Raw genomic sequence first — 25,275 nt, forward strand, 5'->3', positions numbered from 1 at the left:
GTGGGGGGTCTTCCTTCTTTGAGATAGACAGCACATTGGACGATCATCAAGGGGCGGGGGTGGTGGATCTGTGTCACTGATATAAGCTATAGCGGTACTAGGAGATGACAAAGGGCTCCATCTTTCAAAGAGTTACGATATATTCCAATCTAACAATCAATCTAAACTCATAATTATGTCGTAACTATATAAATAAATTTGAATTTCAGTTGAATCTATCGTAACCCTTCGCAAGACATACCCATAACATCCACCATTAATTCTGATGTAAAACAAAAAAAAAGGTTAATATGATGTACAACACGGCGTATGAAATATTCATTTTGCCATCAAGACTCCAAATTACTCAGGACACATTTAGAATGTGAATAATTGATAGGCTCATTTGCACGGGGCATACGCAAAGGAGATAAGGAACGATGTAAGATTGCCAATCTGTAGGTCGAGGAGACTTCTTATCAAGCACACTTCGGAAAGTTATTAAATGTTTAGGAGTCGAGGTGTTGATCTCTCAGACGAGGGAGGCACAAGGATCCATAAATGTCTAATAATGTCTGCTCATTTTCACTACATACTCTATCAGTGCATTATATTTCCATTTCCATTTTACCTTCTTATTATTTTGTTTGTCGAATGAAAAATTCGGTCCATGAACAGTTTATTCAACTACAGTATACACATCTCTGTGTGCACAGCAAAAACGATGTTTAAACTGTTTATACAACGCTGTCTATTATAAACTTTTTTTTACCTTGGTCATGTGACCCGAGACTCGCAAAGGATGTTCAGTTATACTTGATTACTCGAATATGTCCAAGTTTTATGAACTAGATCCATAAATTTTCAAAGTTATGAGGTATTTCAACAAGTACCCCCAACATGGTCAAAGTTCAATGATCCGTAATGAACTTTGACCTTTGTCATGTGACCTGAAATTCGGGAAGGATGTCCAGTAATATACTTCATTACCCTTATGTCCAAGTTTCATGAACTAGGTTCATAATACTTTCTAACTTAATCTGAAGTTAAGATTTCGATGTTGATTCCCCCAACATGGTCTAAGTTCATTGACCCTAAATGACCTTTGACCTTGGTCATGTGACAAACTCAGGCAGGATCTTCAGTATTACTTCATTACCCTTATGTTCAAGTTTCATGAACTAGGTTCATATACTTTCTAAGTTATGATGTCATTTCAAAAAATTAACCCTATGTTAAGATTTCAATGTTGACGCCCCGCCGCCGCTGAAGCCGTTGGAAAAGCGGCGTCTATAAGTCTCGCTCTGCTATGCAGGCAAGACAAAAATTAAACTATGTGTTGTATTAAATATGAAACACTTGTTTAAATTGTTAAACAAGTATTGTAACGTTCGAACAGCGTTGTTTTTTCTGTGTGTTTAAGACCAAGTCTATATAAAACGAAAATGGGAAAGCCTCCGTGGAAATGGGTTCATGATGATAAGTAGACGATTTGGTTGAAGACGAAGTAAGATAAGACCAAATGGAACGATACCAAAATGGAGAGTAGTCGACGCGGATGGAAACCAATCGATATGCGGCTCGAACCATGTATATCTAGATCAGGTTGTTGCTTGGACATGCAGCTTGATTAGGCCTATAAATAGACGAACATCACAACGCTCACTAAGACCAAGCTTATAGAGATGTAAAAAAAAAAACATAGGAATTTGATCAACAACTATTAATGTCCGCGAAAGTTACGTTGAAGTAAGGCGAACCTATTGCCGCATGAAATCCGAATGTTTGATTTCATCATTTTGGTTTGATATATATATTCTTGTTTGGGGCAACACCCACCAAGTTATATTAAGTAGACTTCTTTTATTACAAAAGAAATCTCTCCGTATAATTAACCATTCTTCATTTCTTTCTCACACAGACCCATTGTTTGCTGAAAACAAGCTGCTAAAAATAAATGATCTATATCTGTTTCACTTAGACCAATTTATGTATAAATATAATAACAATTCACTTCCTCACGTATTTGATTCAATGTTCCCTCAAAATCGTTCATTTCATCATTACCCTAAGAGACAGACTAATGAGTTCCATTTACCTCTTTTAAGAACACTGTTAGCTAAAAAAAACATTTATATACGATGGCCCGAGATTCTGGAACTCCCTTAGTGAAGATATCATTAAAAGCCCATCCCTCTGTTCTTTTAAAATGAAACTTAAAAATAATTTTCTGAAATCATACAGGTCATCATTTCCTCAATTTTAAATAATTATATCATTAAATTCACCATTTCATGCCTCCTTAACTTATTATTTTTTTTTATTATCCGCGCGTTGAAATCCTGCTCCATTATCTTTCTTTATCTCTTTTCCCTTTTTATTTTCATTTCCCTTGTGTGTGCTTCCATGTTTTTTTGTTTCTTGTTCTTTGTTTTTTTGTTTTGCTGTTCCCTGTTTTGTCATCTTCGTGTCTGTCTTCGTAGGCAATTCTAAAATAATTATTTAGAGGGGTCCACACAATATAAGCACTACTTTTTAGTGGATCCCTCCATTTTCTCAGAATTTTATTTTAAAATGGTTATGATATTTTGCTTATATATAATACTCTGTTTTGTTTTGCTTTTACTTATAGATAAATATCATATACTGTACATGCCTGAATTTATTTTGTCTGTATAAGTTCACTGTAACTATTTTGACCACATTACTTTGTTCTGTTGAAAATGAAATAAAATAAATTGAAAATTGAAATGCATCCCCCGAAAACTCTTGCATGTGGATGTGTTGCAATAATGGGAAGAAAGAGGCTGTCGATCAAAATCCATAATCTTCCCAGAAAGGGTTGCGTCACTTTGCTGCTTAATCACAGACCCCTCTTAGTTATTAAAGGGGAAGTTCACCCTGAAGAAAAGTTTGTTGTAAAGATATCAGAAAAAATAATTAAACACATTTGTGAAGGTTTGAGGAAAATCTATCGAAGATTAAGAAAGTTATTAGAATTTTCAGTTTTTGATTTGTGACGTCATAAACGAGCAGCTGCCCCGTATGTTATGTAATGTAGTTGGTATCGTTATGGGCATTTTAGGATTTTTTTTTGGTCAATGTGAGTCCAAAAGACCGACTCACTCTCATTTCTTTCATATCCGTTATCTTGATAATGTGACTTTCCCTATCGGATGTTTTCTTGATTTATTGCGTCAATTTCATACGGATACCGAACAGTGTCGAAGAGATGAAGAGATAAAAGACACGTCCTTTTCTTGTGTTGTGACCAAAATCAGTAATATCTCCAATGTTATTCATATGTTTCACTTTTAGTTCACGCTATTTCATTACTAATATACAAACGTTGGGGACTTTTATTTGCTAAAGATATAATCACAGCACAAGCATCAGTATTTCTCCTTGTTTCTTGAGGAGTAACGTAATTCGAGGCGGGGACTGCAGATTCATCAAGAATTTCAGTGCAGCTAGTCGGGTGAATGGCTGGCGATTTATCTTCATCAAACCTTAAAGGCATCTCCGAATTCCCAGTACCACCTCGACCAATGGTGTATGGCTTAGTCGCTTCTGCGTCACGCTGTGAACTTGAAATGGTGGCATTACCCAGGTGTGGTGTAGAACATCCATTGCATGTTTGGAGTTCAATCGGTGGTACCGTCGAGGTGTCATTTAGCGAAGAGATGGCAGGTTCATCCTCCATGGTGTTCCCTGATGACCGACTGCTAGAAGGTGAAATATCAACACTGCCAGAGATCCCAGTTTCGTCGGTTCCCTGCCGAGAATTTTCTGGAATATCAATTTGCAGGACAATCCTGTCTTCATTTCTACACGATCCAATGTCCTTAGAGGGCGCTGTTCGGCAGTTCATCTTGTCTCTGTATGGTTGTTCTGAAGGATCAAGTGAACTGCGCCTTCGAGATGCTGATGAACCGCACACCTGTTCCGCATTTCTCTGGACATGCGCCAGTGTCATTCTTCGTATTTCATGCACCGTGTTCCGGTGTGGCTGCTTCAAGATGATGTAGCATTTGGGGAAGTAGAGGAACCCCATGAAGATCCACGGGCTGGCCACCAAGATGGCATTCTGGAAGATGGCCTTCATGCTCCCACTTGAGAGTATGAAGCACATGAAGCTAATGAACCACGTTAGGAGGCTCAACCCCATGCTCTTCGCGATCAAGCTAGCTTCTCCGAAGTTTTCAGGAAGGTGACGTGCTCTGTAAGCGAGCGCAAAGGCAATTGCTACGATGATCCAGTTATAGAGCCACTGGACCGGTAGAGCCACGATGCCATAGTTGCACTCGACGTACGTTATGTGCGGGATGTGACTATCAATGTACAGCACTCCAGGTGGCGCAAAAAGCAGATAGAGCGTTGCCGCTACTGCCTCGATCAGGACAAGAGTAAAAACGGCCAGGATCTGAAGATGTCGTTGTAGGAACATGTGCCTGTGCATTAGGTCCGGCAGTCTGGCCTCGAAGATGGACAACACCCCTTTGGTCTTGACTAGATAAACGGACGCGATCAGTGTGATCATGGGTCCCTGGAGACCAACGTGGATCATGCACTGCTGTACCGTGGGGAGACCGATGTGGAACATCGGGGCCACGAGCGCGACGATGGTGCCAAAGAGGAGAATGAGACTCAACTCACGGTTGGCTGCCTTGACGATGGGCGAGGTATGGTGGTAGGCGATGACGCCCAGGACGACGACGTTCACTAAGATGCTGAAGGAACAGATGACGATGTAGACCAGGGCTGGGATAGAGTCCCAGCGGAGGTAGTCCAGGTTCCGAGGCTCGCAGGATCCGGTAGTGATGTTGAACCAGTATCCCTGAGGGCACTTCTCACATCGTACAGAACCTTTTAAAACACAAATAAGAAAGAAAAAAAAAGAATAGATGGTAATCCGATACCAAACATGATTATTGCAGTTTCAGGCTATTATAAAAAAGGGATTTTCACACCTTATACTGGCCAATTATAAGGCAAGCCCTTTTATCATTTAACCCTTATTATTTTTCATATGTATTAAACACGGAACCAAGTCTTGGTCTTAAAAATTATTTGTTTTTTGTTACAAATTCTTGATAACAAGAAATGTGATTAAAAGTTAAAATGGGTTGCCATACATAATTACGTTAGCATACGCTGGCTACAACCATTTCAAGATGCCTCCTATCGGTGATTTTCACTGACGAATTTGCTCTGAGCCAATCAGATGCAAGGATTTCAGTAGCTTACAACATATAGTGTGATTTTGTTTCATGAACTGCTCCCCACGTGTTGGAGCCACTTAAGATAGGACCATTCTGTAATGTTGAAGTAAATATTGCAGACAAGATTTGCACAAAACATTGGGGACTCCCACTTTTGAAATGACAATAATAATCGTGCTTTACCGTTTGCAACAATGGTACTGGCAACCATTTGTAAACATATCTCACCGCCATTGTATTGTGCTCTTTCTGTTTTACAAGTAACTTCTTTTTTCTTCTTCTATTGAATTATTTTTTTTCTTCCTTCCTCAGTCTTCTCTAGATAATTAAAATTATGAACGCTTCCTTAATAAAACAGGGTACTTCCGCTTTACATAGTTCCCGGGAAAACTAGATTATAGTTCTGTGTTTTGGTACAGTGATGGAATCCCCTCTGACTCTGAATGAGGTAATAAATTCACAATGATGTATAAAAAATAGATAATTGTAAGACTACAATCATTGAAACAAACTACAATGATATGTTTTTATGAAAGAATCGAAACAGTAGCGGTATTCTTTCTCTTAGGAAATCATTACGATTTCAATATTCTTAATATTAATTGGTGAATTATTTTTTTACCCAACCATAGATTATTCAAATTGATAATTTCTTTAACAACGCTTCGCCTTACGCTGCCGAATAAAGTTTTAGGTAATTTATCGGCCAATTATGAGAATGATCAGATCTGTTAGCTCATAATTTATTTGCCAATGGGCAAGATTTTTTACCCTCGTTGGAAAAATCTTAGAACATACAAATCAGAGGCGTAGTGAGCCCCCCCCCCCAAAAAAAAAAAGAAATAGGGCCAAACATGGTGTATGGAGCGAAATCTCTGAAACATTGTGAAGCACGCAAAACTGTTGACCTTCTTAATACGAAAAGCTAATTTTGTGATGGATTTAGATAATAATAACATAATTTTTCACTTTTTAAGTCCCTTGAAATAATTCCTCTTTGATGCGGTTTATTGATTAGTAAAAATAGATTTTGCAGTAACAGGAATTAAAACCGCTCGGTCGATGCAAGGTAACGCAATAATTCAAACAATACTCACATCATCACTATTTTTAAAGTTAATAATCGGAGAAAAAGCAGCGAATTGGTATTATCGAGAAAATTGGCAGAGTCTATATCGGAAACTAAAGAAAATGAAAATGATGTCCAAAGTAGATAAAACTCTTTCCAAATAAGACCATGTAACCATGAATGCCTTCCAGTGGCTGTTGCCCCGTTGCGAAAATTATTGGACTTTCATAATACATTTTCCAAGATTCTGTAATTTGTAGGAGGGGTGGATTTCGGTTGTAATTACAGACAAAAGAGGAATAATACGGCATATTTTTCCTTTAATGTTAACCTTCATATTAATTATCGCCGTTTCTCTTGTGTGAAACTTGACCCACACGCCATATAGTGTTCTGTCTTCTATCTATGACTTTGTTTTTATATCATTGTATGGTCAAGTTGAGAATAACAGTGATAATATACACCATAATCTCATAATCTTTACATTGTGCTTTTCATTTGTGTTTGTCATCAACAGTTATTCATATTGTGCACGTATATGCCTGTATATGTTGTTGGGCGGAGGGGGGGGGGGGTGAATGGGGGTATTCCATGATTCATGCATAAGTACACGACTTGCATATAAACTTGGATAAAGATTTGACATCATTTTAAGACTGTGATATGGTCGACTCAATCCTCTGTCATTTACACATTAGATATACTCTGACCTCGGGTTTAATTTAATCCCTGGTTTAAAGTTAATGTTATCTATAAAAACAAATAAAAAATAGGTCTTCAATTTCAAAAGAGGGGCTTTTTTACATCACAAATTTTTATTTTGCTTCTCAAAAGGGGAGGCACGTGCCCCCTGTGCCCCCTGGATCCGCGCCTGAGTATAACAGCTCATTTTGTATTCGAATCATTTATTATTTTCTTGGAATGGTTAATCCAATACTGTTTATTCACCTGCAAAGCATGGGGGAAAATGACAGTAAACATAAGAAATATACGATAAAAACAAATTGTTGGCATTTTGGGCTATCCATATTTTTAGCATAGAGTTAGACCATGGCCGAAGTTCAGAATTCAGGTCATGTGTATGTGTGTGTTTTGTACGTGCATGGGGGGGGGGGGGAGGGGGTGTACTCCCTGGTACCCCCTCCCCCCCCCCATTTATAACCATCCAGCAAAGGCCTACGCCACAGCGGTGCAAGGCAAGCTTACCATCAGTGGAATGGTTGAGGCTCCCCTCACAATACAAACATACGAAACAGCAAGATGGTTGCCCTGGCAACGAGAAGCGAGCATGCGATGATGGGCAGGTGGGAGAGCAATGGCTTTCTGGGACCTGCATAAGGAGATAAAACGGGTAAAGTATTGATTACAAGGGGGTTTGACAAGGAAAAGACGACAGTGAATGTAAATAGAAGACAGGCTTAGTATTATAAAAAAAAATAATCTAAGCAGACTCCATGGTCATGATAATGAAATTACAATTCAATGTTGGTTGTGGGTATTAAAATCAAATAAGCTTTGGGGCGTCGTGGTCTCGGGGTTTTTTCTTCAAGATTATTTTATTTCTCAACTCATTCCATCACAAGCATCACAGTACGACAATACGCCAGACGGTGGCCTGTACTTATAGAGAAGAAGAAGCACAGATACAATGGCCCGTATTCTGAAATCGGGTTTAACTTAAACTCAGGTTTCAAGTTGTGGTTTAAGTATGGATAGCCAATTGTTACATAATTCACTAACGGTATAGATATCATATTTCAGCTCATTTGGCTATCAAATCATTCATAACTGTCTAGGAAGTATAAATAGATGATTGTCTTCACAATCGATGAATCAGGAAAGAGCACAGTAAACATGAGAAACATACAACTTAATAACAATTTTGACACTTTCGGCTTCCCATAATTTTAGCACAGAGTTAAACCGTGGTCTAAGTTAAACCTGACTTCGGAATACGGGCCATTGTGATAAAAAATAGCATGCATTTCAAACAAATCCAGTTCATTTTCATACAAAATATTCAACTTTTTTCTAGTAGGAAAACTATTCAACTTTTTTTCGTTTTTTGGGGGGTCTAGGGGTTATGACTCTCGTCTTTCAATTTGAGGGACGTGGGTTCGATTCCCAGCCATGGCGTGTTTTCCCTCAGCAAGAAATTCCCTCACATTGTGCTGCACTTGACCCAGGTGAGGTACATAGGTACCCGGTATAGGAAGAAATTAATTGAATGCTTCAGCGCCTATAAATCCGGAACATTTTCAGGTAATATTCGGGAAATGAAAAAATTCCAGGAAATTTTGGGAAATCAGATGATAACAATTATACGTAGCAACTTTCAGTATTCATGTTATTTTTAAAGAAGTGTTTGCCTCATGCGTAGCTCAAAATTTTCTGCTCCTTGCGCTCCTCGCACGCATTTTGTAATTTTGTTGCTATTTTAAAAAAGTGCATTCAATAAAAAAGGTTAAATTCCTTGAATTTGGTTACTTTGACCAAGTTTAGGCTTGCTTTGTTATTGTCCGATTTTTCTCACTTACAATATTAGAATTTGAAAATTTCAGGAAATGTCTGTGAATTTCAGGAAATTTGAGATTCAGTTTCGGGAAATTTGTTTTGAATCTATGGGAAACACTGCATACAGACTGATAGAAAGGGTGCATGGGGAGCGAATGAGAAGGTGAAAGGAAGAAGGAGAAGGGGGGAGGCGAGAGAGAGAGAGGGGGAGAGAAAGAAAACCTGAAGAAGAAAATACATAATGGCATGAAGAGAGGGAGAGAGAGAGAGGGGGGGGGGGGGGCAGAGAAAGGAGGCGGGGGAGAAGAGTGAAGTGGGTATGTGCGGGGTGGGCGGGTGCTGGGCTATGTTTTTCTTGTGTCATGCTTCTCTGTTGCATTACAATTATTATTAACATCATACATCTATAAGCATCAGTGTAAAAACATTATTTGTATTCAGAGGCACACATGCAATGTTTTCTCACACTCTTCAATGCACTACATGGGGATCGTTCGAACCCAACTGTCGCCATTACACAGACACTCCACCACATGTCTGTCTGTAGGAAATACTCTTTAAAGGGATGACCCAGGCTGGAAATATTTAAATCTCAATAAATAGAGTAAAATTCAAAAAGCAAAATACTAAAAATTTGATCAAAATCGGATAACAAATAACAAAGTTATTGAATTTTAAAGATTTGCATTTTCTTTATGAATATTCTTAAGGTGGGCTGATGATGTCATATCCCCACTTGTTCTTTTTTATTTTATTATATAAAATAAGGTTTATTACAAAAATTTCTACCAAGAACTGAAACAATTTGATTGACAACTAATTAAGTGCATTAGTTATTTATTGCTGCAACTTATTTCATCATAATGGAGATACATCATTTACACATGTATGAAAAAAATGAAACATTTATGTAATAACACAAGAAAAAGGAAAGTGGGGATGTGACATCATCAGCCCATCTAATGAATATTCATGATGATGTGCATCTGTTTTCACAAAATATTGATAAACTTTAAAATTCGATAACTTTGTTATTTGTTATCCAATTTTGATGAAATTTTCAGTATTTTGCTTTGTGAAATTTACTCTATTTATTTAGATATAAATATTTTCAGCCCAGACCATCCCTTTAAATGCATAAGAGTTATCATCTAGTCCCCAATCACAATCCTTTGGAGTGATACTGGGAACCACTCCTTTTGGAGTGAACTGCACGTCGTTATAGAGTGGTGCGTGATATAGCTCCTTTTGGAGAGAACTGTGAATCTTTTTATACACAGTTCATGGGCCAAAAATGAGGGGGCACAACATGGTGTGTGTTTGGAAAATCTTCTCAAAAGTTTCGAGCGTGCGAAGCAAGAGAGTAAAATTTCTTTAACCTTTTTTTAAATGCATAAGAGTTATTATCTATATAGTCACTAATGACAATCCTTTCGAGTGATACTAGGAACCACTCCTTTTGGAGTGAACTGCACGTCGTTATAGAGTGCCTGACATAGCTCCATTTGGAGAGAACTGTGAATCTTTTTATACACAGTTCATGGGCCAAAAAGGAGGGGGCACAACATGGTGTGTGTTTGGAAAATCTTCTCAGAAGTTCCGAGTGTGCGAAGCAAGATAGTAACATTTCTTTAACCCTTTTTAAAATCTAACTTTTGGTTAGAATTTATAATATTATTCAGAAAAATAACAACGTATCTCAGGCTTTTCCCTCTTCTTTCCTTTGCTCCTTTTTTATTGATCGTAGATTTTTTATTTATCTATTTATTTATCTTTTTATTGATTTATTTTTAGATTTTTATATATATATTTATTTATTATTATTATTATTATTTTTTTTTATTTTTTTTTGGGGGGGGGAGCCCTCCCCCAGCAGTACGCCAGTTGGTGTCGCTGAAGTTCTTTTTGATTCTCCAATGCTTGGTGACTATACATGACCACATCACATCACATGGCTCTAATAATGAAATCGACCCCCTGAGGAAAAAAAACCGAGTGTCGAACGTTATAAACTCAGATTTGTCCGTCTTAAAACAGTTTACAAATAGCTATAAAACAAAAACAGACATAAGCGAACTTCTATCTAAATGGTTACAAGCATTCATCAGTGAGACAGACACTTTTAGCAATACAATTTAGACTTTTGTCTTTTTTCGAGGCAGGTGCAATTGGCTAACATTAACGACATTTTCAAACACATTTAAAATGATTCTAGGAAGCTATGAACAGGACACCAATACATCAAATTCATAATCCCGCTTTGATTTTCTTTTAAAAAGTTGAGTCATAAAATGACAATAAAAACTTCCTCTTTAGTATCTTGCTTTTACCCTGAATACATTTCAAAACTGCTCTTACCAAATAAAATCCCCGTTCGCTCATTATACGTGATGGAGCGCGATATACTTCTTGATCGATGAATTGAAACTGATAGAAGATAGGTTTCATTGCATTGATTATAGATTATGGAGGGAAACCCCAATCAATTTATGATAAACTATTTAGAAGTCACATGGGACACAATTCTATACTGGGCTCATCCTTTAGTTTCATAAGCAAGACATTCGATAAATCTCGAAACTAAAGTGTTTTCTAGCAACAGAGTAAACTAACATGAAGGTGTGCTGAGATAATATTAGTCATTTCAAAATGATGTTTTATTTAGATATAATTATTTTTCAGCCGAGAATACTCCTTTAAAGGGGGTACTCCAGACTGAAAATAATATGATTTGATGGATGAGCTAAAAGAAAAATCAGACAAACAAAAAAACTGAAATTGTCATCAAAATTGGAGAAGGAAAACGGATGACACATTATAAAGATTTGCATGATTTCGGAGAAACAGTTCTATGCATGTCTTTATGAATATTCAATGAACAAACCGATGACGTCATTTCCCCATTTTGTATTTTGTTACATAGAATAATCTTTATTCAAACTTTGTCCTCTAATAACGAAAAGGAAATTTGATCGACATCTGATTTTGTGCATTGGTTATTGGTTGAATGTATGATATGTATCCCCTGTAACAAAATAGGCTGCAGCAGTTATTATAAACAATTGAAATTAGGAATTCATCCATTTTTTAATTCTTGGAGATAAATTGGAATAAACATAATTTAATATAATAAAATACCAAGCTATAAATGCGGATATGACATCATCAGTTTGCTCATCGAATGTAGCCAAGACTTGGTTTTCCGAAATAATGAAAATCTTAAAGATGTCAAAATTTCGTTATTCCTTTTCAAATTTCGATCAAATTTTCAGTGTTTTGTTTGTTTGAATTTTCTTTATCAGCTGTGCAAATATTATTTTCAGACTGGAGTATACCCCTTTAACATGATCAACGACACGAGTGGGTGGATGACTTCAGATAGAGCGGTTGTCTCTTCTCCCTGGTGAATGACAGTGAGGTAACTGCTCATTCTTATACGATTTGAGAAGTCAAATAATACTTCAGCTCCAATAAGCCTGTTCACGGTTGTAAACTGCGCACGAGCAGAAAAAGGTCATTGGAGACAACCATGAAGGTGGCTTTCAAATTCACTGACATAGGCATTTGTGATTTGATGATTATTCATGTATTCCTTTCAAAATATTTATCACATCCAAGCTGAAGAGTAATAAATAGAGCCTTCATAATCACTGGTATTTGACAGTAGCCTAAACAGTAGTCAAATGTGCCAAAGGCAGACAATAAAACAGATTTCCAAACTTTATCCCTGATGTACTATTCTAGTCACCTGGTCTATACAATGCCTTTTGTTCTTAGAATTTGAATACTCTACCGGTAAAGCTTACGCAACATCTACATTTTGAAAATGATAGTGCTTATCCTAATGAAAAGTCACAAAGGTCATTTGAGAAAAGTTGATCATGAGCTAACCGTGAACTGGCTTATTAAAACCAGTGATGGTGCTACTGTCATATCAACGGAACTTATACTCCGAACCAACTAATGATATACCATTAGAAATAACGTAGTAATTATGATCTTGTCTGACATATTTCTTGTAACAAAAGTAGATAGATTTTATTTTGAAAGTCAATGGATGCTGACAACCACCATCATCACCACTGTCATTATCTTCATTGTCATCATCATCATCATCATCATCATCATCATCATCGTCATCATCATCGTCATCATCATCATCATCATCATCATTACCATCATCATCATCATCATCATCATCATCATCATCATCATCATCACCATCACCATCATCATCACCATCATCATCATCATCATCATCATCATCATCATCATCATCATCATCACCATCATCATCATCATCATCATCATCATCATCATCATCATCACCATCATCATCATCATCATTACCATCATCATCATCGTCATCATCATCATCATCATCATCGCCACCACCACCACTAATGCACCACCGTCACCGTTATCACCAATCACAATTATTATCATTACCACCACCACCACCCACTAGCAAAATTGAGATTTTTAGGGGGCCTGACTGGCGTATGGGGAAAATTTTCTTTAAATCTACGAGCGAGCAAAAAATTGTGTCCTTTTGTACACAAAATTCTAATTTAGTCATAAATGTTGACATAACCTTTAAAAAATATCATATTTCACACCTTTTCCTTTCCGGTCCTTCCCTTTCACTTTTTTTTTTCTTTCTTGGTATTGATAATTTGTTGGGGTGTTAGGGCCCCCTAAGCCCCCATCTTTACGCCATCACCATCACCACCAAACCACCACCGCCACCATATACCACACATACTTCCATGCAACCAATCGTGCCCATGCTGTTTCAAGATTCGCCATGTTGAAAGATAGATTGATAATTAACTTATGGGGTGTCGCTTTGGGGATACAAGATAACACCAAAGGAATGTGAATTCATCAATGTCCTTCGCCCTTTTTTTATTGATCTGTAAACTCTCAAATTGGCAACAGATGCCGTCTAAGAATCAATTAACGCTGTCGTGCTGTAAAATCATATATAAAACCAAAAAGGAAATAGTACTTGTTCGTACCTCGTTTTGTATGTAATTGAGGGCTTTAATTAAGGATATTATGGGGGATGAAAAAGGAAATTCCATTGCGAATCTTGTATCATGAGAAAAAAAACGGGGATGAATAGAAAATGATCAGTTACAAGGATATTATTATGAATCAATTACAGCAGTATTGCAATGGTCAGGAAATATGTTTTATTAATACGGTTAATGAATGTCATTATCTGATTATGATATATCCATTTGTCAGGACAAATGAATATTCATTTTTATAACAATTTGTTCTTTTCTTTTTGAGATAAGATCCCAAAGAGTAAATATTATTATCGACGGTAGTGAATATTCATGAAGATTATGCTGCTTGCTGCTTGTGATTTAGAATGAAAAAAAGAAGAAGAAGAAGAATGAGAAGAAGAAGAAGAAGAAGAAGAAAAATGAAGAAGAAGGAGGAGAGGAAGAAGAAGAAGAAGAAAAAGAAGAAGAAATAGGACACTAATCCTAGTAACCATGGTAATACTGAGACGAGTATTATGACATTTTTTTGCCTAAAATCTATTTTGTTATTATTGTCATATTCTTAATCCCTTTTCTATTTTCCATTCCCCTTTTTTTGCTCTCTGAAGTATTTCAACCATCACTTCAACTTTTGCTCTTATATTACTAAGAAATCCTCAGAAATTGAAAAGAAAAATGAACGAATAAGAAACATTTGAAAATATGTAAAAGAACAAAACATGAAGAACGTTCAAAATAGATAATCCCCCACTTTTTTAAGTTTTTCGAGTACATTAGTAATAATTACACACAGGAGGTACATGTATATTTGGAACAGTTATACCCCCAATCATACCGAGTATGTTTGGACTGTTTCGAATGTAGCAAGCCTGTATAGTTGTTTAAATACCTGAAAAAAATGATGTGTTATAATATAATACGGCTAAATCAAATATTTATTCACCAAACACATGTTCTCAGAGGTTTGGTTTGTTAAGGTATGAAAGCAAAACAATTATGCAATGCTAATTCTGAAGAGCTAGATATTACAGGGGATTATTCTTTTTCCGATTCCAATTCTTATAGCATTTCCTTATATGGTCGTATTCAAAGATGTGATGATCACGTGATTTGTTGTAACACAATGAATATTTATTACCCTTGGCAAGAGGTTTCGCTCCACTTATACCCTTGATGGTCTTCAGTAAAATGCAAACGTTGTATCCTTTATCTAAAGAGTTTTTCAAGTGGTTGAAAAAGGGGAATTTTTCTAGTTTCTGCATTTTACTTCCCTCTCAAAAGAATAAGGATTGAGGACAGCAAGGAAGAATACATTTTTAGATCTAGCAGTTGAAGGAAATGAAATTTGTTTATTTCCCCTACTTTACTTTCAGCTGGAATTCATGAATACAGATATCAACTGAACTATTATTGAAAAACCAATTGGAAAAAAAATTAATTGGTGTCACATTTCAGAGACATATAAATCGAATTGTGAATTCGAAATAATGTTCATGATCATACAATACAAAGTTGACACACGATGTTATAATTTACACTGTAAAAAATATTGGGTAAATATTTTACCGCCACGAGGGTACTTATGTGTCCAACCAATTTGAGGCAGTATTTTATTGTCCAGTAAGGTTAAAAAATAAGCAGCAATTACTTTAGAATGGGCAAAATTTTAATCACATTGGATAAGTAAAAAATGTCTAATGTTGGTTGGACACATAATTACCCTCACGGAGCACTTTTACCCAGTATTTTTTTAGAGTGTACAATGTCTTGAGACCACTGGTGTATAGATGGGGGAGGGGTTGAGGGCTTGGAGGTCACACTCTAAAAACAAATCACTCAAAAATAGTTAATAGGGTCAGCTGGGTGCAACTGTTATTCTAGTCATATTTGACTACTTTCTAGTCGTATTTTACGAGAACAGAGTTATTTCTGACTAGAATATACGTCATAAATGTGACTATCAGTGAGTGCCATATCAGTTGCACCAAGCTGACTACTGGTCTAGTCAATTTGACTGATTTATTCTAAGAGTACATAGTCCCCAAGAGTTTCAGGATCAAGAAAAAAAAATCAAGAAAAGGAAAGGAAAAAGGTGAAATATAAACTTTTCTGAATATCAAGTCAAAATTTATACAAAAATCGATTTTTGTATTAAAACGAATGAAATTTTTTTATCACTCCCTTCGCTCCCTCGTAGACTTGCAGAAAGTTTGCCCCATATTATGCCTAGCCCCCTCAAAATTTGTGGTTCATTACGTGATACTGCATCAGACAAAAATCAAACTTATATGTTTCTCCGACAAAATCCACCAAATATTCTTCTAGAAGAAGGCAGCAGCGTAATGAAGGGAAAAAAATGAGAGGCCCAAAAAATGATGTACGGAGATAAATTTCTAAAAGTTGCAAGCGAGCGAGCAAAATTTGACCTTTTAAAAATAAAAATCATATTATCTTTAACATGATAGCCAGAACAAAAAAAAATCATATTTTTGCCTTTCTTCCATCATTTCCTACACGTTTCTTCATATCAAAAAAAAAATTTAAGGGGGGGGGTAGACCCAACCCCCGATCTGTACGCAAGGGAAGAAATATAATCTATACTCACGAGATCGAAGCAATACTTTTGTCGTGATTTATTTTCATATCTTACCGGCGTGAAAGTGAAAAGGATCCCACACACATATCCGTGACCAACGTAAATAATACATAATCATCATATGATTTAATTAATTTCACTTTTTACTTATCATTACTTATACCGATTTATATTTTCATCTATCCAACGCTTGTACATCGTCATTTTATGACGTCATTGCGGTTCTAATATAGGCCATGATATCATGAAGACATCACAATCTAACTTGGCACTTGTCAAAATATACCTTTCGTTAAGAAGTGATTTTGAACGAAAAAGGCAAAAACTTTCTGTCTCATCCACTATTATTAAAGATGACATATCTAAAAATTGCATTTGTGATTTTATGATTGTTTCTTACCTTGCCGTCTCTAGAAGGCCAAACAATTAGATCATCATCGATCAGAATCATCTCGGATGACAGTCCATTCTCAATATATCGTCCTATGAGCACGCCTCCTCCTCCGCTGGTATTCATCTCCGGTCGAGGTGATGCGATCCGCCCCGCCCTGATGTCGAATCCCCATGGCAACACGCTCACACTCTCGAGCACACCGCCAAACTTGTTCATGGGGTGACTCTCGTTGGTCGATGGGAGTACCTCTCGAGCGACGACGTCGTCGAAGCTCGACGTCGACGAGCACGACGAGTTCTGGGTTGTTCTCGATGAACTGCAGATAATGTGGTTCTCGATCATCCGGTATGCTAGGTAGATGTCGACGCGTTCGACTTCCTGTTTCGCCTCCATCATATCGTTGTCGACCCTTGAACAGAGTGTATCAGCACGGCGTCGAATCCCTTGATGATCACGGGAAGAGCAGTTCGATCTCCTTGAACACCAGTCGACCAGGAAGTCGCCCAGACTCTCGGATAGCGAGTATTTTGTCGGAGTGATGAGTAGTGTCCAGTCATTTTTGATAATTTTTTGATCGACGCTGTCCAAGGTGGCCAAGATCCAAACAAGATCTAGAAAATATTAAAAACATATACCATTACGAAAACGCTTTATATTTGATATACTCTTACATTGGGTGCATTTTAGGGGGCTGAGTTCAAGATAATTCATAATGGGTATAATGCACTGTTTTGAAAAGTTTCAGAGCGAGTGAAGCGAATGACCCCCCTCCAAAAAAAAAATGATAATGATAATTAAAAAGTAAATAAAATATCGTAAACCTTTGCGTAATAAATTTGGCAAGTAAAAATTCATAGTCGGCTAAATATTTGAAATATAATGTTGAAAATATACAGTAATCTAACAAAAGATATATATTTCATTAACTTTAACCAATCAATACTGTGATTTATTATGTGAAAAATTCGGGCAAATCAGCACTGACATGGCTGCAAAATATGTAAGTGGAAATATATCAAAGTGGAAAAATAAGATAATTATAAAAGTAACATATAAAAAAGAAACGAAAAGTATGATCGCTTTTATCTATATAACCTTTTATTTTATGTAGTTATAACGTCAAGAAAGGGAGTCCGATCCAATTGACATAACACATTGCTTGGAAAAACATTGCATTTCGAATTCTGATATTTGTATGCATGCCATCATTGTGAAAATGCTACCCTACAACTACAACCCTGCCCCCCCCCCCCCCCCCGCGTTTCGCACCAGTGCTTAGAAACGTATAAAAATGTTATCTGAACATTAATTTTCACTGATTTGAAGTAACGGAAATTATGGTCGGAAAAGTAAAGTTTCGTTTATACTTTGTAATGTGCGATATGGATTGTCAAAATTAAACTTTAATTTTCAACCTAGACCATAAGCAGATGATTACCGAAACGCTCGAGAAAAAAAAGATTTGAAGAAATCATTACGTATAATTTATTATGATACTGGATATTTTCTCACTCGCAGTCATTAAATTATTTGTACATGAACTCCCCTTTCGGGGAAGACATGAATATTCATCAGTCGAGAAATGCAATTGATTATCTAAGAGGAAGAATTTGTCAACATAACTAAAATGACAGATTACTTCAAAAGTTCAAATCACACTCGACCATTTCAAGGAAACATTAAAGGACTAGTCATCGTATGTATTTGCATTTCAATTTATTTCTGTCATTTTCTAAAAAAAAAAAACCCGGCCGCATCTTTTTATTTCACTTTTTATTCAACACTTTTTATTTCAAAGACGAAACGAGTCATTAATTCGTATTGGAACGAAATATAAAGCCGCTGTCATACTTGCTATCACGAATTGTATTTTCAAATTCGCAACACAAAATATTAAGAATTTACATTTTTTATCGGGAAATCATTATGCGTTGTTGACAATAGGCAATTCTTGATTTTAAGAAATGGGATAAAAAAACGGTATATAGCCTCCATACAACGGTATATACACTGGCTATAAGATATTCAGATGTGGCAGCCCCCTTGATAATCTATTTGGTTGAGAACAAATTATTTATGTTTTGTTTTGGGCAAAAATATACCATGTATACGAAGCCCCCGATGTAGCATGACATGTTTTTATTTTCCTAACTAAATGGGTGAGAAAAAAAAAACATAAGAAAAATCCGAACGACAATTTTCCATTATTCAATGTGAGCTCATTGTTGACATTATCCGTGAAACAAAGAGGTTTCAAATGAGATGAAGTAACAGCAAATAAAATCTCTTTGAACAAGGTTAAAAGCCGCCAGCAGAAAGTATGTCAGGCATGCACTTTGCTCAACATCTCTTGCAATTGTGTAGACAAATGATTCCCGCATGACTCCTCAGCTATAGGTCATACATAAAGGGAAATATGCTTTTGTGATGATAATTACTTTTTCGCCGCATCTTGGTCCGGTTATATGTATAGTACATAATTCGGAGGCATGCGAAAATAAACTATGCAATATGTCCTGAAATATGACTCTAATTTGCTCGACTGGGCATGTGCGGGCACTCATCTGGCATAATACAGTAATGAAAAACAATATTCCACCGACCACATTTGAAATTTTTATTCGCCGCAATCGATCGGAAAGTGTTAAAATCTGGTTTCATTAAAGGTCAAATTCTTTCTTTTTTCACTAATTAAAGGTTAATTGATATAATCTTGGCAAATATCTCGTCGTAATAGTGCTTGGTTATTGATGTTTTGTCATGCATTCAAATTTCAGTTTGTTTATTAATATGAAAGATGGAAATTTGATACAAATGGATATTCGTAAAATTTCACCCCTCGGATTTCTTCACTGAAACTGGCGGCTTCGAAGGCGGACATCAAAAGGTCCTAATATTGCCGTTCTTTCTTTTGTGCTTCTTTAGAAATGAACAGCTGCTTGAATAAATTTGTTGTCTGTTGGAACTCCAGTCATAGAATCTTCTTGGTGAAACTATCAGACCACCTCTCATGTATATACACACAATTTAAATACAATTATGCGTACTTTCAAAGAAAGGGGAACAAAATGCTACAAAGTCGGCAGTCCCTTGTTATCCCCACAAGTAAAAAAAATGATAATTATCACCGTGACTGATACTATTGATGGCTACACGCAAATACATAAACGGTACACACAAAGTTAAAAAAGGAGACGACAGTAAACTTAACCCAGCCGTAAGCCCATGCACGACCCGGATAATTTGTCACGGAGAGACTGGACAGAGATGTCCTAAAGAACCGTTAGACCATAAACCGGATATGATGGTTCAAGTTCTTGTCTTTGGGGGTCGTGCATTATTCATTCAGATCCGGTTGATTTTTTTTCCAGGGAACGAAGTTTGCGTTGTCATAGGGGAGGCATGATAGTTATGCATACCCGGTAAATAAATATTATTGAAGTTTAATAATATTATGAGAGGAAATGGGAAGTAAAACCCACATAATGGATATAAGAGAGAGAGAGGGGGGGGGGGGGTGCTTAGAAATAGGAAAAATATGGCGAGGGGAATAATATACTAGAAGGGCTGAATCAGAAAAACAATCTTAAACACGATGGAATAAAGAAAAGGGACGAATTCATAGAAGAAGAGAGAGTGAGAGGGGGGGGGGGGGGGTGAGGGAGAGAGACAAAAAGAAAATCATTTTGATGGGCATTGATGATGATGATGATAAATGGTGCATTCTAAAGAGAAAGAATCTTTTGAAATATCTTTCCCATGTCCTGTGGAACTCATTACCAATTTTTCACCATAACAACTCTTCCAATTACTTTTATGTCTTTTCCGGCAATGGGTTGATTATGATAATGACCTATATACGTGGAGAGCCGGTACACTGTAAAAAAAATAGTTGAAACTACTCAATAAAATTGTGGCAAAAATTGCCTTAATTTTTTTCAAGTATTTCTGAGTTTGGCAGTTTTAAAGGTCAAGTCCACCCCATAAAACTTCATAAAAATCGGATGTAAAATAAGAAAGTTATGACATTTTAAAGTTTCGCTTATTTTTCACAAAACAGTTATATGCACAATTCAGTGATATGCAAATGAGAGGGTCGATGATGTCACTCACTATTTCTTTTGTTTTTTATTGTTTGAATTATACAATATTTCAATTTTTACGAATTTGACAAATAGGACCCTCTTGTTTGAACCACAAAATATTAAAACAATGGAATCCCATGCATGTTCAGGGAGGAAAATTTTTTTTTTTTCACATGGCAATGAGGAGAAAATTAAAATATTTCATATTTCACATAATAAAATACAAAATAAATAGTGAGTGTGTGATGTCATCGGTCCCCTCATTTGCATATCAACCAGGATGTGCATATAACTGTTTTGTGAAAATAAACAAAACTTAAAAATGTCATTACTTTCTAATTTTAGATCGGATTTTGATGAAATTTTCAGAGTTATGCTTGTCTGATTTTTCTCTTTCTATTCAAAGCAGCTTTTTGTTGGGGTGGACTTGTCCTTTAAGTAAAATTTACTTATTTTCTTTGCATCTATTTTACTCAAGAAAATTAAGTTACAATAACTTAATTAAATTAAGTAATACAATCACTAAAATATTTGAAAAAAAATGGGGGAGTGAACTTTCGTGATTCCGCTCCCCCCATCGTCCCACTTTTAGTGACATCATTTTCATCTTAGACATCTTTTATCCAAATATTACACTTTGTGCATTGTCACTTACCTGTACATGTATAGGTACTGACATTGATATTTATACGCGATCATTTCATTTTTACAAATAAAACAGTGAGAATAATAAAAGCATTTTCCGAAAACCTACAAAGAAATCTGAAATTTTCTGCTAGATGACTATTTAATGTTGCTCTTCCTTTGATTCAACAAAAGAATAAAATAGTTTTATCCAAAACAATTTCAAACACAAATATATACGAGTTATTAAAAAAATATTTACTTGCCCTCATGAATATTAATGCATTATTTAAATAAGGCGTTAATTGAAAAATATAAGTACATTCAACATGATCTTATAAGTAATAATCATCTTTGCCTAATTGAGTTAGATTTACTCAATCGAAGCAAGCTAGCAATACGTGAATTTTCTTAAATGTATAGTGAACCCAAATAAATCAAGTAAATTAAAAGACAAGTTAAAACTACTGAAAAAACGAAAGATAATTACAAATTATAAATTCTACTTATATACATTAAGTGTTAACTACTGATTCTTTTTTTTTACAGCGTAGGCTATACATTTTCTATATACATAAACGTAATATTCATCATCATCATCGTCGTCGTCATCTTCAACATCATCATCATCATCACCGTCACCATCATCATCATCATCATCATTATCATCATCATCATCATCACCATCATCATCATCATCATCCATATCATCATCATCATCATTATCATCATCATCATCATCATCATCAATATCATCATCAATATCATCATCACCATCATCATCATCATCATCATCATTATCATCATCAATATCATCATCATCACCATCATCATCATCATCCATATCATCATCATCATCCATATCATCATCATCATCATTATCGCCATCATCATCATCATCATCATCATCATCATCATCATCATCATCATCATCATCATCCATGTCATCATCATCATCATCACCATCACCATCATCATCATCATCATCATCATCATCATCATTATCATCATCAACATCATCATCATCAGCATCATCATCATCATCATCATTGTATCAGATCCCTTAATTGGGCAAGTCTTAGAATGCAGTCGGTTCCCCGGTTACTTAAATACAAGATTCATGCTGTCAATATATCTATGCCACTTTCGAAAAGTAGCATCGGTAATGGTATGAGGTCATTTATAGAAAACATGCATATTTCCACATAAACGTGCCTTCATCTGTGATTCTCCATTGATGGGCATCCATTAAAGTTTCATTGACAAAAATACATTAAAATTTCATCTTCGAGGTAAAAAATAAAAATTCGAATTCTGTTTCGGCCTTGAAGCAATAACCTATTACTAATGACAGAGAAAGATTGTATTAATTAATGACCTATCACAATTCAATGGTGTATAATGTATGTTGACGTATTGTATACCATCACGAAAGCATTAATGTTTTCTCCGCTTGGCCACTTTATTGTAGTACTTAATTTTGTCAAATTATTCTCCCATCACATCAAATGCAGTGTAACTTGGTTATATTATGGAAAGCAATTTTAGATCGGAGCCTGGTCATTATCATATGGTTATTACGGATTTAGAAGTAGGTTAATCTACCATGTTAATACACCACGTTATACACTCTACAAACTGGGTGTTAAAATCGACACCGGTTGGTATCTCTAGGGGACCACACCCTGAGGTGTTAAGATTACACCATAGAGTTTGAATATAACACCGAACAGTGTTTAAGTAAGAACAACAAAAGGTGTTGTAATAACACTCATGGATGTTTAATTATAAATGTAGATTTGACACCGGAATGGTGTGGTTCTCTATACCTCCACCGGTTAACACCAAAACGTTAACACCATAGCTATTGCTTTGTACATAGTGGTAAGGTGATTAATACTATATTTACCTGGATGTGTAGCTTGTATCTCATTCAGTATATCAATATAGTCAGAATCCGCAACAAAGACGACAAAAACACTCGACGTCGAATTTCGGATTTTCGTCTGAATTCGAAGTCTTTCATCCGAAAAGCGATTAGAAATCGAGCGTTTCTTAATGAACATCTTATCATCGATACAATTGTCTTTTCTTTCAAATCTCATTTCAACGGCTCTCATAAAAATTTGTCCGAAACCGTCATCGATGGTAAGAAAACTGACCCACGACCATCCGAAATAGTCAATGACTTCGACAACCGTCTCGACGAGGGCTTCGTGCGACGGCGCCGAATAACTTACGATAGAGTACCGACTTTCAAACGGGAGATATGGCGCGTCATAATTCAACGAACTTAAGCTATAAACGGGGATATGAAGGTCATTTGTCATATCTAATATTGCATATGTAAAAATTGGCGGGAGAGTTGCGCCGAGAATGACGTAAGGGTTTCGAATATTTTCAAGGAGGGCGAAAATGTCGTCTGCTTCTTGCGGTAAGCCGTTTGCACACAAAATGGCGTAATCCATCATTGATGCGCTAGTGTTGACTCGGGCTTTTTCTTGGATTGCGTACTGAAGATTGATGGTAGCATGAAGAATATCACTGATGCAATCTTCGTCAGACTTTTCACCTCCAGCGAAGATGGCAATGATGTTTATATCTCCACCTGGGACCGTAATGTTGTCCCCATCGGAAAATGATGTAAAACAAGAATCGAAATTGTCCAAATAGCAAGAGAGGCCAATATCGTCTTTCACACCTCGAAGAGCTTTTACAACAGATAGAAGGGAATAAAGCAGAGCAATCCAACTGATAGACATGCTGGTCGCTTGGTCGTCTATTTTTTGTTTAAAAGAAAAGCATTTCTTTTTCAAAAGACGCCACGACTTAACAGGCCCAACCGATCACCAATTCATCTTCATCGTTGCAATCCGAGAACGGCGATTGTCTTTTCATCCGTCCGTTTTACCGGCTCATGAAGAATTTATCAAATGTCTGCAAATTATTCTTGAAGGCAATGTGCTTTTATCGTGATGCAAAGATGCCCAGTGATGCATTGTATTAAGGGGGTAACGGGTGGAAGATATTGCTAGGTATGTGGAAAGTATCATGATCAGGGATACTAAGTCTAGTTTTCAATTTGCAAAACCATGCGTATACCATTCTGATGTCTTGCAGCGAAATAAATGTATTTTTCAATTAAAAAAAAAACATGCTGATGACTTGAAGATAGGTTTGGTTAAAACAAAGACTCACAAAAATGATTTTCGCCACATTAAATACATCCCAATCCTTCTACTCCATCGCTTCTTCCGCATACAGACGGAGAGGATAATATTGTGGTAAAAAGATTATAGGTTCCATCAAAGACCGGTTGAATGAGAATAGAGCGAACCATTCAAGAAAAAAATTAGAAATAATAATTCCACAAATAAAAAAGCGTCATTGGTATAAAACCACTTTATGATACTTAGAGAGCCTATAAGTATTCTGAAAGAAAAATACATCCGTTTCCATGGCAACGTTATACTCCATACTTTCAAACTATGGAGCGTTTGATGACCTGGTGCTTGGTGATCGCATGTTGGCATGTTTGGCTGATGTTTATCCTGCGATAGAATTAATAGGGGTGATTAAATTCTTGTCGCCACTGCGCATGACGGGGAGATGGAGGCTTTGTAGGAGAAGTCACGTGATGTGAATTGATGGGTAACTTGCATCGCACTATATATCTTGAAAATGGTGACTTTAGAATTAAGACCAGGGGCGGTTGAGCGAATTTGAAAGGGGGGGGGGGGGCACAGGGAAAAAATGGCACATTTTTTTCAAAGG

At 36.3% G+C, this 25,275-nt stretch overlaps 1 protein-coding gene across 1 annotated transcript; it reads right to left on the reverse strand.

Annotated features, from left to right (window-relative positions):
- Nucleotides 1–479: 479 nt before the first annotated feature.
- On the reverse strand, nt 480–25,065 carry LOC129273133 (extracellular calcium-sensing receptor-like). The gene is made up of 4 exons (XM_064107722.1): nt 23,411–25,065; nt 16,799–17,403; nt 7,477–7,600; nt 480–4,845 (listed from the first exon to the last, which is right to left on the reverse strand). Exons 1-4 carry the CDS (start codon nt 24,261–24,263, stop codon nt 3,299–3,301), a joined length of 3,129 nt encoding a protein of 1,042 aa, XP_063963792.1. The 5' UTR covers nt 24,264–25,065; the 3' UTR covers nt 480–3,298.
- Between the last annotated feature and the right edge of the window lie 210 nt (nt 25,066–25,275).

Source organism: Lytechinus pictus, chromosome 12 (assembly GCF_037042905.1).
Source record: "Lytechinus pictus isolate F3 Inbred chromosome 12, Lp3.0, whole genome shotgun sequence".
NCBI classification, from domain to species: Eukaryota; Metazoa; Echinodermata; class Echinoidea; order Temnopleuroida; family Toxopneustidae; genus Lytechinus; species Lytechinus pictus.

Bases quoted from the DNA above. Each gene is read 5' to 3' on its own strand.
- LOC129273133 (XM_064107722.1), bottom strand. From the start codon at position 24,263: ATGTCTATCAGTTGGATTGCTCTGCTTTATTCCCTTCTATCTGTTGTA. The intron at 17,404-23,410 runs GTAAATATAGTA...AATATTTTCTAG, and splicing joins GATACAAGCTACACATCCAG to ATCTTGTTTGGATCTTGGCC. The intron at 7,601-16,798 runs GTAAGAAACAAT...CTCCTTATGCAG, and splicing joins GGCCTTCTAGAGACGGCAAG to GTCCCAGAAAGCCATTGCTC.